This window comes from Guillardia theta (genome assembly GCF_000315625.1).
Source record: "Guillardia theta CCMP2712 unplaced genomic scaffold GUITHscaffold_62, whole genome shotgun sequence".
In the NCBI taxonomy this organism is placed as follows: domain Eukaryota; class Cryptophyceae; order Pyrenomonadales; family Geminigeraceae; genus Guillardia; species Guillardia theta.
The window spans coordinates 1-14201 of NW_005434612.1; the positions used below are offsets into that span (position 1 = coordinate 1).

Sequence of the window (14201 nt, forward strand, 5' to 3'; positions counted from 1 at the left end):
TCGCTCGCTTCCTCTTCCTGTGGCAGGTCGGTTTCCCCAGCTGTTCTCTAGCTGCTGACCTGGAGCAGGAGATCGCACGAGCTCCTCTTGCCGCGAACGTTGTCGACATATACAGCCAAGTTCTTGAGGACGGTCAAGGTCAGACCACCGAGGCGAATAAGAGGAGAGGAGAGGAGAGGAGAGGAGAGGAGAGGAGAGGAGAGGAGAGGAGAGGAGAGGAGAGGAGAGGAGGAGAAAGGGGAAACAACAGAGCAGGAAGAGGCAGAAACGTGAGTGACAACAATGCAGGTGATGCTCAAGTATCAAATTTGTTCGGAATGACACGAGTTGAAAAGACTATTCTTTAATTAATAAACGTCTAACACCCTGAGAGCTGCTTTGCATCTCATCTCTTTTCTCAACCCACTCACACCTTGTAGTTATTGTTCTCGTCCTCGATGCCTCCCTTTCTCTTCCACTCCTCCATGTCCGGCTTCACATCGGGGAACCAGTTGTACTTGTTCATCGTCCTCACCACCACGATCTTGATGCAGTCCTGAATGAACCACCAGATAATGGAGTAGATCCACACCCACAGCGGCATCGTCTTGTACGTTCCCAGCGCCAGCCCCTTCACTGGCAGCCCGTCCAACTCGCTCTCGGGCCAGAAGGAGGCGAGGAAGGTGGAGATGACGAGGGAGCAAAAGATGGCGAAGAGCATGGGCTTGCCGGGCTCCACGGTCCAGAAGGGAGAGTCGAGGGCGCGGCAGGAGAAGAGCGTCAAGAAGTCCGCGAGCGCCACGTTGAGGTAGAGCATGGTGATGATCTTGCCGTACTCCATGGGAGGGATGCCGAGACCAGCGAAGGCTCCGGTGGGGTTGTTGGAGTCAAGCGCCGCCCAGAGGAGGAGGAGCGACGAGGCCGTCGCAATGAGAGCAAGGAGGCCCGAGACGACGAAGAGTCTGGTAAGGTTCCACTGCTCGGGGGTGGTGGAGGGGCTGACCTTGTCGTAGCCGATGGAGATGAGGGAACCATCGTTGAGCAGGGTGATGAGCATGAGAAGGAGAACAGGAAGCTTGAAGAACTCCGGCCACTCGACGCACGTCTGGGTGCTGCCTGACCCGCTGCAGATAGGGAGGACGATGGAGCAACCAGTGTCGAACATCTCTGGGTGGTCGAAGTAGGTTGCGTTCAAGGTGATGCCTTTAGACTGCAAGAAGCTGTCTGCGGGCCCAGCATATCCCCTCGGGCAATATCCAGTCTGTCGAGGAACGCCCATGTAAACGTTGGAGTAGTTTCCAGTACCGGGGAAGCCGCTGGCCTTGTAGTACTTGTAGGGAGGGAAGGAGAAGACAGCGATGAAGAAGAAGATGAGGAGCTGAAGGGTGGCCGCGATACGGTAAAGAAGGAAATTCTTCAACCTTCCAAAGATCTCTCGGCTGACGATAATGCCGTCCACGACCACGCTCAGTCCCTCTCCCGTCAGCACAATGTCTGCCGCTGCTCTTGCCGCATCTGTAGCGCCCTGCACAGCAATCCCAACGTCCGCGCGCTTCAAGGCTGGCGCGTCGTTCACTCCGTCTCCCGTCATCCCGACCCTGAAGCCAGCCTTCCTCAGAGTCTCCACGATGAGGTACTTGTGCTCCGGAAACACTGAGGCAAAGCCGTCCGCGGGACAGATCTTGGTGCCGTACTGCTCAACAAGATCGTCGGGTACTGACCCTCCCTCTCCGAGCACTGGAAGACCATCAGCTCCAAAGATTGACGAGCCCATTCCGAGCACGCGTGCAGTCTCCTTCGCGATCACCTGTACACACATGTCACCATCCCCCCCTGATCCTTCCTCCTCCTCGCTCTCACCAGGTGATCTCCAGTGATCATCTTCACGTACACTCCGTACTTGTTGCACATCTCGATGGTGTGCTTAGTGTCGGGGCGAGGGGGATCCAGGAAGGTCAAGATCCCAAGCATCCTCCACTTCCCATCCTCGTCGTCCATCCTCGCCAACGCCAGGGATCGGATGCCTCGGGTTCCGAGCTCGTGCACCTTGGCGTCTACAAGAGGCTTGATCTCATCCTTGTTGTGGCACATGTTGAGGATCACGTGCGGGGCTCCCTTAGTCACCCGAAAGATCTTTCCGTCAGGGCCTTGAAGCTTCCCCTCAGTCCTCTTCGTTCGCGGATCGAAGGGAGTGAACTCCAGCTGGGTGTAGGCGTCGCACTTGGACAGATCCTGCCCTGACGTCTTCAGTACCATCGTGTCCAGCGCATCGCGAGGAGGCTCCTTCCACTTCGCCGCAAGCGCCGCCTGGAATAGCACCGTCTCGTACGTCTCCCCGGGGCTGTACGTCGGACAGTCCTCTTGGATCACCATCTACCATAGCACCGTCAGCCACTCGCACTCGCAACCTCGCACAAAGCTCACCTTGTTCAGCGTCAGCGTTCCGGTCTTGTCCGAGCAGAGCATGTCCATGCCCGCCATCTCCTCGATCGATCCAAGACGAGTCACGATGGCACCGCGAGCCGACAACTGCCTCGAGCCAAGAGCGAGAGTGGTGGTGGTCACGATCTCAATCGCCAGGGGGATGGAAGCAACCAGAACCACCACGGCAAAGCTCAGCGATTGACGAACAATCTCGCCCTGAGAGATTTGGTGTTGCGGAATCTTGGCAGCATTCTTCTTCTTTCCTTCCACAACAAGGTAGATGAAGGCAATGATACAGAGCGTCAGGGAGAGCACCACAAGAATCAACATGATCCTCATGAGCAGGATCTGAAGGCTTCCAGACTCGTTGCCAACAGACTGAAGCATCTGAGCAGTCTTGCCGAAGAAAGTGTTCTGACCCGTCGACTCCACGGTGCCCTCAACTTCTCCTCTCACAACGTTGGAGCCGAGCTTGCAAACCTCTCCACGACGGAACTTCACAGGGAGAGACTCTCCAGTCATCGCAGACTGATCAACCTCGATAACTCCTTCGTTCACATAGCAATCGGCGGGAACGGCAGAGCCAGCAGCGAGAAGAACGAGGTCGCCGGGGACGAGGAGGGTTGCATCGATGTCTTGCCACTTACCATCTCGTTTAGCAGTTGCAACAGGCTTCAACGAGTCCTTGAGGACCTTGACAGCGTCACCAGCCTTGGTGGTCTCGTAGAAGGAGATGCCAGCGTTGGTAAACTGGATGAAGAGGAGGATCGCCATATCAGGATAGTTCCCAATGATGAGCTCGACCAATGCGGCGATCCAGAGCATGATAGGCATGGGACCAGACAACAGCCTGAGCAGAATCAACCACTTGGGAGTTGTCTTCTCAGTGAGTTCGTTCTTGCCCCACTTCTTGAGCAGTTCTTCAGCTTCATGGGTAGTCAAGCCATCCTTGGGAGCGGGGGTGAAGTCAACTTTCTCTCCTTCCTCCTCCTCTTCCTTAGTTTCCTCCTTGGCAGCTTCGCGAGCTGCATCCTTGGATCGTTTCCGCTGCACCTCCATAGAAATGCGCTGAATGTCCATGGACACTCTCTTGGCATGCTGGGCCCTTTCCTCATCATGCTCATGTTCAATACCTCCGAGCTCCACGTCCTTGGGCCGGTCGGTAGAAGGGCGAGAACCTCGGGACCTCCTTCCTGGTTCGATGGAGCGACGAGAAAACTCCAGAGATTTCCTGGCAAGTTGAAGGATGCCTGGTTCCTCTTCCTTGAAATCACTACCACTGTTGATGAATGGCATTTTGAAACTTTTCACGAAAGTTTGTTGGTTTAGTCCAACTTCACCTGGGCTCGATTGGGCGGCAAAACAGGATCAGGCCGCTGTTAGGTCTAGGAGACCCGAGGAAAAAGGAAGAAGACAACGGTGAAATGAAAATAGGCCTTCGAGCAGCAAAGCGCACGAAGGTCAACCAGAGGGTCCCAAACCGCTTGCTCAGAACTGAAGCAAGGCTGGACAACTTTCGAACCGAACTCCGGGAGGAGGTGGGCGACACGAAGGTCAATCAGAAGGAGAAGAAAGCTAGGGACGAGGGGAAAGGGGTGACAGTGAAGGAAAGGAGAAGCAGAGAATAGGAGGAGGTGGAGCGGAAGGCTGAGAAGGGAACGGAAGAGGGATGGGACGATGGCTCTGCTTCGGCGGCTGCGAGCAGGACGATAATCTATTCCCTTTCCCTCTCCACCCCCTCACCCCCTTCTTACCAGTTTTGCACCCCTATCTCCTGTACCACCCCCATGCTTGCGCGTGCCCCTGATTTCACCCTACCCCCTCTTTCCCTCCGCTTTTTCACCCCCACCTACTCCATCAGTGGACCCCCTGGTTGCTCCTCCCGACTACACCCCTATTTTTCATGTTGAATGCACCCGTGACTGTATCACCCTACCCAGTCGGGGCGAGCCTATCTATTGCACTTCCTTGGCCTACCACCCCATACATCAGCATACCCCTATCTACCTATCAGCAAACCAGAGCAACCCCACCCCTGTCACCTCACCCATCAAGACTACCCCCCGACAAGTTCAGCCCGACCCACCGAATGACCGATCCGCCTCTTGAGCAGGAAGCTACCAACAGGGAGAAATCGGTCATACATTTCCGAATGGGGGTGTTGCGGAAGTTTGTCCTGTCAAATAGCCCTTTGTTCATGAAAATTATAGTGATATTTTCTTATGTAAGTTCAATATTTTTCTTTCATATATGAAATTTATACAAGAATTTGTATACTTGTCTGGCCCATCACGAAGTTTTGCATTGTGCGACTGTCCACTACCCCTGTCACCATGGAAAAACATATGAAATTATGGGGTACTGAGTGTGGGGTCATGCTTTGAGGGGGACCTGACATGTGTCACGTTACCTTGAAAGGGGGTCACTACCCTACCCCACTAAAAGCTTATGCTCAGCCACCCCACCCCCTAGCTTCTCCCTGCACGAGCACTTCCCTCTCGTATTCCCCCTACTACCCCCCCAATTCCTGCAGTGATTCCTCAAATCATACTATCCCAATTCATTCCACCCCTACTATTGATGTGTACATCCCCTCAAGCCGTCCTCGCACCCCCAACTATACTACCCCACCCCCTTTCATGTGTTCCCCGGACCCTCATCTTGTGGCTGTTCAAAAAGTACCCTACATGAATTAGTGATTAGAAGGCCATAAGTAGACAGGGGTGCAATTCTCCATGGGGTTCGATTACCCCCCTTTTTTACCCAATCTTTCTTATCTCCCGTCCTTGTCCCCAAAGCTCCCCCGCCCCTGGTACCTTTCCACGGACTCACAATGATACATTTGCTGATTGGGCAATAATCCAATACAAAAGTCGTGTACTACCCCATTTTGACAAGTCATAATAAGGGGTAGTATATCAAAAATGAACAAAGGATGACCCTCCAGTGAAACTGCTTTTTTAGTGGAGGCATACACTTCTCACGTCCCCGGTTTAATGGGTACTTATGAGTACCCCCACCCCTTATTTGACTATTCTATACCCTAGCCATGCATGCCTTTCAGAAATGGAAAATGACCATCATCACCCCAGGAGAACAACGATTTCTGGAGTCTTCCATAGGGTGGGGTGATTGTACCCCACCAACTAGTAGAATCAGGGGTCCCAGTAGCGGTGGTTTGACTACCCCCTGTCGCCCACATCCCTCGACGATTTCCGCTGGCTCGGATGCCGTACTGTACTGAGGTCTCCCCGTCTGTATCCACACCCACCCTACCAAATACAACCCACCTGTGTCTGCTGCAAAAGGTCCGACGCCACCCACCCACTACACAACTCACTGGGCCCTACGCCTCCGCACTGAGTGAGACCACCCAACCCAATTCCCTTTTCAATGTACGACCCACCCCTATCTGGATATGTTCTGTAAGTACCCCCTCGTTTTCTTCACCAGATACTGCGGCCGCCCGCCCTCGCTCCCATCGACCCACAGCTACCTTATCTATATGTGAGCGAAAAGCGCCACAATCACACGCCCCTCGAGCGTCTTCCAAGAGGACCTTTCAAGGTACCCCACCACCTTCTCAAAATAGTACCCTGCTGGATATATGACCCACCCCTGTCCCCCTCTTGTTCAACCACCAACGGCACCTGGCCACGTTCTTTGACGTGCTACCCCACCCACACTTTTCCAGTCACGACCCCTATCGCCGTATTGCTGTAGTTTAGCAAACTCAAGATCAGGAAGCTATAATTTTTTTGGGTACCAGAAGGCCTAAAAATGGAAACATTTGTCCCATGCCAATATTCTTTGAGGAAGAAAAGATGATAAATATAGCAAAGAAGTCCTAAAAACAAACAAAAACAAAAACAAGGCGAAAGATCTTATCTTGACCGACGGTCAGCAGCAATCACAGCGACTCAGAGATACGAGTCACATGGGATACCCCCGTGACCGTCCGGTGACCCGGTCGGACCGGACTGAGACGGGGCGGAGTCCGACTCACAAGTAGGTCAGACCGTCGTGATAGTACCGGGCCATGCCAACTGACAGTGACTCCCGGTAATGCAACGAGTCCGCCCGGTACGGTAGGTCCATCTCGCCTTTTACTCACTTGAAGTTAAGTTAAAGATCACTGTACTACGAGCGTGTCGAGTCCATAATGACCGAGTCAGCCTGCGGCAGCACGGTGTGAGCCCGCGGCCCCGGCCCGCCGGCCGGGCGGCCGGCGGCGAGCCGCGGCACCCGGACTCACCTGAGTCGGACCGTCGACTTGAACCCGGGCCGTTCAACGCTAACTGAGTTGCGCAGTGCAGCCTGAGGCCCCCGCTTAAATTGGCCTGCCAATAACCGGGCCGGGACTCGGCCCGGCCCGTACAAACTGGATTCAACGAGTCAAACCGTCCCCGCCGGGCCCCGGGCCCGCGGCCCACGTCGCGCTCACTGCCGCACGGTGTCCGCCGGGCCGCACTGATCGGAACCGTCCGAACGGACGGGCCCTCCCGGCGATCAGTCTGTGATCTGACAGTGCCAGCCTCGGACGCCGGCCCGCGTAGGGCCGCCCGGAGTCTCACGGTGCCAGGAGACGCTGAGGCGGACTCTCGGAAACCTGCGGCCTGCTCGGAGCGCGCCATTTTCTGCTAGCAGTGGGAGGAAAGGGCAGGGGTCATCGGGGGTCACTTGATAGTAGCAGTCGCCATGGATGCAGAGAGACTGAAAGGCGAACTTGAAGGCACATCCATCGAAGCCTCGCAGAGCAAGGATAATGAGAGTGTAGCTACCTCACATGACGCAAGACTAGAGAAGAAAATAGAAGAGGAGAAACGAAGGAAGCGTAAAGAACTAGCTCGACAACTGCTGAGAGACGAGAAGTTGTTTGCAGGGTGTGCCCTCTCTCCCATCACTGCCTCCACAAAATCTCACTTCAACCTTGACAAAGAGAATCTTCGCAATGATAGGTTGACATCCGAACAAGTCCGGAACCAACGATCCTCGCCGAGGCTGAACAAATGCTCTCAACTTCGGATGAGGTCAGCTGAGAGTTTTATTCACAAGTTGGATCAAGCGGAGAAGATCAGGAACGGAGCTGATGAACAAGAGAGAGAGATGAGCATAGGCTGGACAATAGACGATCAAGGGAGACACATGCCCATCCCTGACTGGCATGAGAAGAGGAAGAAAAAAGATCCCTCACGTGGAGGAGGGACGAGGGAGCAAAAGAAGAAATCTCCTCCCTGCAAGCCCAGTGAGATTGAGCATGGCTGCAACTCAGACATGGATTGTCGGACAGACAGCAGAACATCCCAGGCGACCACTCTACAGAGCAAGATGCCTCCAGCCGAAACTTCATATATGGCAGGATCCCAGCATGCAGCAGCAATATTTCACGATCTCGATCATGATAGCGATCAGCTGTACCTCACACCCACCAACAGGGTTCTGACTGTTGAGGACTTGGCAGAGCAACAGTATTACAAGTATCTGAGCTCAAGCAAAATGCAGCAGGCAAATCAAAAGCTATCTGATAAACAAGTCTTGAACGAAGTGAATCGCAAGTTCTTTTTTGATGGCGACACAGTATGTGATTGTTTCTCACCTCGATTTGCGATTTTTCTCAAATGCAATCATGCAGAGCGGGACGAGTGCAGTGGATAATGACAGCAGTCGGGCCTCAAGGTCAATGCATTGCTTCCGAACGTAACAGAGATGTCAATGCAAAGAAGCCTTATCTAACCCTTCAGCAGGTGTATCAAACTAATGCGGCGCAGACGAAATCTTGATGACGAGCTTTTCGAGTACATGTGAGTACTTTACTTGTTGGATGTGATGTTACACTAACTAAGCGTTCAGAATGTCTGAACTCGGCATCGGCCAGGTTTAGGAATTCGGCAATTTTCTGTGTGATTTCTTTGCATTGTCAACTTTATAGGATTATTCACATATACACAATCATGTTACAGACAGCAGAAAACGGGAACAGCGGGAAAGTAGATCAGAAGAATCCGACTCGATTCTTCTTCCCAAAGGAAAACTGTGAAGTAGAGGGAGTCTCGATTGCCACAGGCATAACGGGACTCTGAGACTCCTTGCAGGGTGTAATGGGGGTCTTCATTTCCCTACAGCCTTCATCAGCCACTGTGACATCGATGGGACGATGTTGTATACTCGAACGATGGACACAACAAACTCACCAGTTATCACTCATGAACAAGTCGTACGCTCGTCTGGCGTCTTCATCCCCGAGGACCTTGTCATCAGTGTGAGCAACGCCACGGCATGTTGCATGACGATCAACAACTGACCTCCCAGGCCTCCCGAACTTCGATGAACCTCTCAGCCTTAAACTTTGACTCCTCGTTGGACACGTTCTCGTTGCATTCTCCCTCACTCTCTTGTGAGCTGCTCACTCTTGCTGATCTGTATGGCCGTCACTCTTGACTGCAACCAAACCATGGAAGACCACCGGTCTGGATGATACGCGAGCACGAGCGCCTTGTACGCTTCCCTGATCTGTATACCTGTGATAAGAACAAGATGACCAGCAGAATGTCCAAAATCACCTCTTCCATGCTTGCATTCGATCCAACACCAAGATCGCCATAATAGTCAGGTGTCTTGATCTTTGTCAGCACAACGTGACTGACGCAAGATGAGAAACCTTTGACGTCAAAAGCCATGGATACAAGCTTGGATGAATCTTCCCTCCCCTCAGTCTCAACACGCCGCCCAACTATTGGAACGATCATCATGCACTCGTTGATTCTAAACAAGACAGCATACTGTTGGTTGTTGGGAATAATGAGCCGGCGCGCTGCAAACAGAACTATCAATCAAACAAATCTATCAATCAACAGGACATGTGGTGGAAATACACCAGAGTTGCAGCATTAATGAATCAATAAAGAAACCAGGAAGGTCAACTCACCCTTTTTCTTCTCACCTCAAACTCTCAAACGTCCTATCTATCACTATCTCCTCTTTGCTGTCCTTTTTCTCTTCTCTTTTTGTTGTTTCTCTCTCCTCCTTTCTTTTCTTCTGCTCTCCTCCTCACTATTCCTCCTCTTCTCTTACCTGGACATCGAAATTGCCAACATCGCGATCAAGAGCAGTCCCCGCATGTTCACCTTGTATCAAACTACCCTACCCTGTCGTACTATATCACCCCACCCCACTTACTTCATAAATGGACCCCACAATTTGACTGTGTATCTACCCCTGTCATCCTAATAATTGTTGATGTACCCACCTATGGCAAATGACTACCCCCGTGATCCCCTTCCCTAGCACGACCTCCAAAGCACATCAAATTCTGTATTCCATTTGAAATTATTCATCTAAATTTTCAGATATAGATAAACTTTTTCAAATATTTAGCCAATTTGTGGGGTACCTGTAAACGTCAGCCTGCAAACAAGCGAAAAAGACTCGAACGTGGCACGGCGCTGCCCCGCGTTGTTTTAATTTCATCACTGGCCATGCCGGGCGGCGGCGGCCGCCCCGGCGCCGGTCCGCCGGGTCGGGTCGCCCGGCGGCCTGCTGGCGTTCCGAAGTTGCGGCGCCGCCGGCGCATCCGACTCGTTGGAGTTCCGAACTCGAGTCGGACTGAGTCCACTGTTCAATGTAACGAGTCAAAGCCTCCGTCCGAACGTCACTGGCCAAACGGCGAGAAGAGAAAAGACAGCGAGAACCAAACCTATTCCTGCCAACTGCTGTCCCCCAAACTTAACTGATACCTTCACTGGCTGAGTCAGTTGAGTAACGAAGTTAGAACTTGAGTGGGGGTTAGAGTGGCGGGCCCGCCCGGCCCCGGGCCACTTGACTCAGCCAAAAAAAAAACTTCCCGGGGTAAAGAGGGGGTGGCGATAGAAGGTGGGTTGACGGGGTCATAGAGAGTGGGAGTCAAGTTTGATGCACTGATAATGCCAAAGTTAGTTAGGAGGGAGGGGGGAGAGGGAGAGACAGAGGGAGAGGAAGAGGAAGAGAGAGACCCTGGGAGAGGAAGATGAAGAGAGAGACCCTGGGAGAGGAAGAGGAAGAGAGAGACCCTGGGAGAGGGGGAGGGTGAGGGGAGAGGGAGAACCGTGGGAGAGACGAGAGGGAGAGGGAGAGGGAGGAGGGAGAGGGAGAGGGAGAAAAATAAAAGGGCAGACAGGGGTAGATGTACGGGAGAGGCAGAGGCAGAGGCAGAGGCAGAGGGAGAGAGAGAGAGAGAGACAGAGGGAGAGGGAGAGGGAGAGGAAGAGGAAGAGGAAGAGGAAGAGGAAGAGGAAGAGGGAGAGACGGAGGGAGAGGGAGAGGAAGGGGGAGAGGGATAAAAGGGCAGACAGGGGTAGATGGACAGAAACTGAGCCGTTGAGATGACTCAATGGGGGAGTATAGACAGCCTGATAGCCACTGGGAGGGGGAGAGAGAGTGCTGGAAGGTTGGAGAGGAAAGGGGGTAAAGGCAGGGACAGCAACTAGAAAGAAAGACTGTGAACATACTGTTCGGAGCAGAACGTCGTAAGAGGGAACGGTTAGGGAGAGGAGGGGAACGAAGGGGCAGTGCGGGTGTGATTGAAAAATATACGGGATGGAATAATGAGCAAATGAATGTGAGGGAGCAAGAGGAGGTGACTACGGTGTCAAGGCCTGTGGTTGTTACATGCCATGCGCAGATGCAGGCAGATCAGAAGTGGAAACTCCGTCAAATCTGGTCCAACCTGGATGGCAAAGGCAACGGACAGCTCAGTCAGGACGAATTCATCAGGTGGGCTCAGACTCTTGTGATACTGCAAGCGCTGATCTTCGCCACGTTCATACCAGTGGGGTCGAGGACCTGATGCAGAGATGCTTTCATGGTCATGTAGCGGAGGCGGGGAAGGTAGTTGTTGAGGCGAGGAGGAGAGGGAGGGAAGGGTGAAGAGGCGAAGAGGAGGGAGGAGGAGGAGGAGAAGAGAATGTAAGTGATTCTGCTGATGGAAAGGTGCAATTCGTGTTCGAGGAGATGGACGCGGATAGAGATGGTCTGATCGATTATGAACATTTCATCAGGTCAGTTGCTGTGCGAGGAGGAGATGATGGGAGGGTGTGAGCATGAACCTTGGCAGGGCGGTGGAGAAGGACGAGACTCTTTTGTCTCTCCTCGGGATTTCTCTCGCCAATTACGACAACAACCTGTTCGTCAGGAGAGCCTCGGACTCCTCCTCCCGTCCTCTCTCTGTCGAGCTTTCAGGGTCTATCAAGGAGGAGGAAGAGGAAGAGGAGGCGGAGGAGGCGGAGGAGGACCAGTTCCATGCTCAGCTCGTGAAGGAAATTGAGCTCTCTTCGCAGAGGAGGAGAAGGAGGCACACGGGCGAACAGAAAACTACTGAACATGCTCCTGATCGGTTCAAGAGACCAGAGGCTTCCGGTGAACCGCGGGAGAGGAAGAGGGAGGAGGAGAAGGTCAGGGTCAGCTCCGCTCCTAACTCCCCCCATGGCGCCCGGCCGACCATGGCGCACGTGTACGCTAGCAGCGCAATGACTCCACTGCGAGACTTGACGTACAAGGGAAGAGGAGGAGACAGAAGGAGAGGGGGCTGGACCCCTCTGCAGCGTAAGAGAATAGCAAGACTGATGCTTTCGCATCCTCCTCCTCTCCATGCCCCTCGTCTTGTCTCTCTCCTCCTCGCTCCTCCTTCCTCTTCCTCTTTCCTCTCTCCCATCCCTCCCCTCTTCATCCCCCTCCCCTCTCTTCTCACCTCCTCTCCACCTCTTGCCCTCACCTCCTTGCAAGTCTTCCCGGCGTCTCGCCCTCTCTTACTCACTCTCCTTTGCTAGTTCGCGCTGGAGAGAGGAGCGCAATGATATCCTCTCCTGATTCTGCCTGCGCGTCCTTCAACTTCCAGCTGGACAAGATCAGGTGAGAAGAGAGGGAGGAGGAGGAAGGTTGGGATGCTTGACTCCCTGTGCTACTTCAGGCGAGAACGTAGGATAGTCAATGCGGCCTCGAATAGTCTTGCAAGAGAGCATGCAGGTAACAAGAAGGGAGGGGAGGAGGAGGGGAAGAAGAAAGAGGAAGACCGGAAAGAAGAAGGGAGAGGCCAAGGGGAAGAAAGCGAGAGGGGGGGAGGAGATAGAGGAGGAAGCAGAGCAGGAGAGAGGAGACGAGGAGGGGAAGGTTGCAAGAGCTAGAAGCGTTTCTGGCTGACACAGCCACGGCAGGGGGCGTGCTGGGGTTGAAGAGGTCAGAATCGCCCAGCACCTACGTCAGGTGATTCCCTTCATCGCACTCGCTTCCTCCTCAACGCCCCCTCCTTTCCCTTCCAGGTTCGGCGTACCCGAAGCTCACCTGGCTGAACTTTGCGGCCAACTCCCAGCTCCCAGCCCAGCTCCTCCTCCTGCTTTTCGTTTCCTTCAACCCCCTGCTCCCTCCCCTCTCCGTGTCCCAGCAGCGCTTGGAGCTCCTCCCGCCGCCGAGCCAACTCGACGAGGAGGAGTCGGGATGCTGCTGGACTGGGACAACAAGGTTGACTGATCCTGGGGAATGAAGACAAGGGAGGATGGAGAGAGCAAGGGGAGGGGGAAGGGAAGAAGACGGAGGGGGAGAGTTTGGAGGAGAACTGACAGGATGACAAGGGGACGTTCACCGTGAAGGACCTCGTGAGAGGACACGCAGCAAGCAAGCAGGGGAGCATCGCAAGAGGAGACGAGCTCGTCGCTGTGGACGGAAAGCCGATCATGGTGAAGACGGGAGGAGGAGAAGGCAAAAGAGCTGAAAGGAGGAGAGGGAGGGGAAACGAATGGGGATTCGTCAGAAGGAGCTTGCAGAAGACAAATTTGAGGAGCAAGGGATAACAATGGAGGAGGAGAAGGAGGGAGAAGGGAGGAGGGAGGGAGGAGGGAGGAGGGAGGAGGGAGGAGACAGGGAGGGAGGGAGGAGGGAGGAGGAAGCTCTGATGTCTGCGGTAGGGGATGGACCTGGAGGGAGTGGCTGGCCTGCTTGGAGGAGTCGAAGGCTCAGTCGTGACGCTCTCGATGATCTCAGCTGCTGCGAGAGCGAGCGGGTCAAAAGTTCCAGGTAGAGCCCAGCTGAGATGAGAAAAAGGGAGAGGAGAGGAGGGGAGAGGTGGGAAGAGGACAAGACAGGGAGAGGGAGAGGACAGAAACGGAAGAGCATAGCACAGCACAGCAGAGGAGGGTAAGAGGGGACGAGGTGAGCTGATCGGTATCCTAGGATATTCCGTGCAGGTGATTCGGCAGGCGATGCCGGAGGGAGGAGGAGGACATGACAAACTCGAGCTGCGAGAGCGGGCAAGCGTCATGTGGACCATCCTCGATATCGATCGCTGCAACCTCATCTCGTCTCAAGGCTTCCAGCGGTGAAGAGGAGGGAGCAGGAGCAGGAGAAGCATGCCATGGAGGAGCAGGAAGAGCAGGAGCAGAACACTATCGATGATGAGCAGGAGCAGGAGCAGGAGCAGGAGCAGGAGCAGGAGCAGGAGCAGGAGCAGGAGCAGGAGCAGCTAGTCAGGAGCAGGAGCAGGAGCAGGAGCAGGAGCAGATAGTCAGGAGCAGAGAGGAAAGAGGAAGGCCTTACTTGGGAACGTGACAGGGCAGTCTCAAGATTAATCCCCCTAGGTGACAGAGCAGACTCTATGTCCGAGTTTTGAGGTACTCTCCTCCTCCTCCTCCCCATCCTCCTCCTCCTCCTCCTCGTTACCCTTCCTGTATCTCCCTTTCTGATCGTTTTTCCTTCAATCTCGAGTCATTTGTTCACTTTTGTCTGGCGCTCCCCCAAAAGTTTCTCCCTTGACCTCTCACTTTTGTCGTGGCGTC

General features: G+C 54.0%; 4 protein-coding genes across 4 annotated transcripts; 2 read left to right on the forward strand and 2 right to left on the reverse strand.

The window, feature by feature from the left end:
* Positions 1-406: 406 nt before the first annotated feature.
* GUITHDRAFT_75022 (hypothetical protein) lies at positions 407-3462 on the reverse strand (the record flags this gene model as incomplete). The annotated part of the gene is made up of 4 exons (XM_005827951.1): positions 407-1786; positions 1840-2352; positions 2404-2643; positions 2677-3462. 4 exons carry the CDS (start codon positions 3460-3462, stop codon positions 407-409), a joined length of 2919 nt encoding a protein of 972 aa, XP_005828008.1.
* Positions 3463-7428: 3966 nt separating this feature from the next.
* On the forward strand, positions 7429-8284 carry GUITHDRAFT_112767 (hypothetical protein; the record flags this gene model as incomplete). Its single annotated transcript, XM_005827952.1, has 4 exons — positions 7429-7980; positions 8036-8100; positions 8148-8204; positions 8254-8284. 4 exons carry the CDS (start codon positions 7429-7431, stop codon positions 8282-8284), a joined length of 705 nt encoding a protein of 234 aa, XP_005828009.1.
* Positions 8285-8395: 111 nt separating this feature from the next.
* Positions 8396-9521, reverse strand: GUITHDRAFT_142206 (hypothetical protein; the record flags this gene model as incomplete). The annotated part of the gene is made up of 6 exons (XM_005827953.1): positions 8396-8519; positions 8595-8650; positions 8706-8820; positions 8867-8913; positions 8964-9042; positions 9475-9521. 6 exons carry the CDS (start codon positions 9519-9521, stop codon positions 8396-8398), a joined length of 468 nt encoding a protein of 155 aa, XP_005828010.1.
* Positions 9522-10990: 1469 nt separating this feature from the next.
* GUITHDRAFT_142207 (hypothetical protein) lies at positions 10991-13748 on the forward strand (the record flags this gene model as incomplete). Its single annotated transcript, XM_005827954.1, has 12 exons — positions 10991-11014; positions 11060-11151; positions 11208-11265; positions 11368-11435; positions 11492-11979; positions 12204-12285; positions 12344-12399; positions 12588-12636; positions 12693-12891; positions 13002-13106; positions 13335-13443; positions 13600-13748. 12 exons carry the CDS (start codon positions 10991-10993, stop codon positions 13746-13748), a joined length of 1479 nt encoding a protein of 492 aa, XP_005828011.1.
* Positions 13749-14201: the final 453 nt, after the last annotated feature.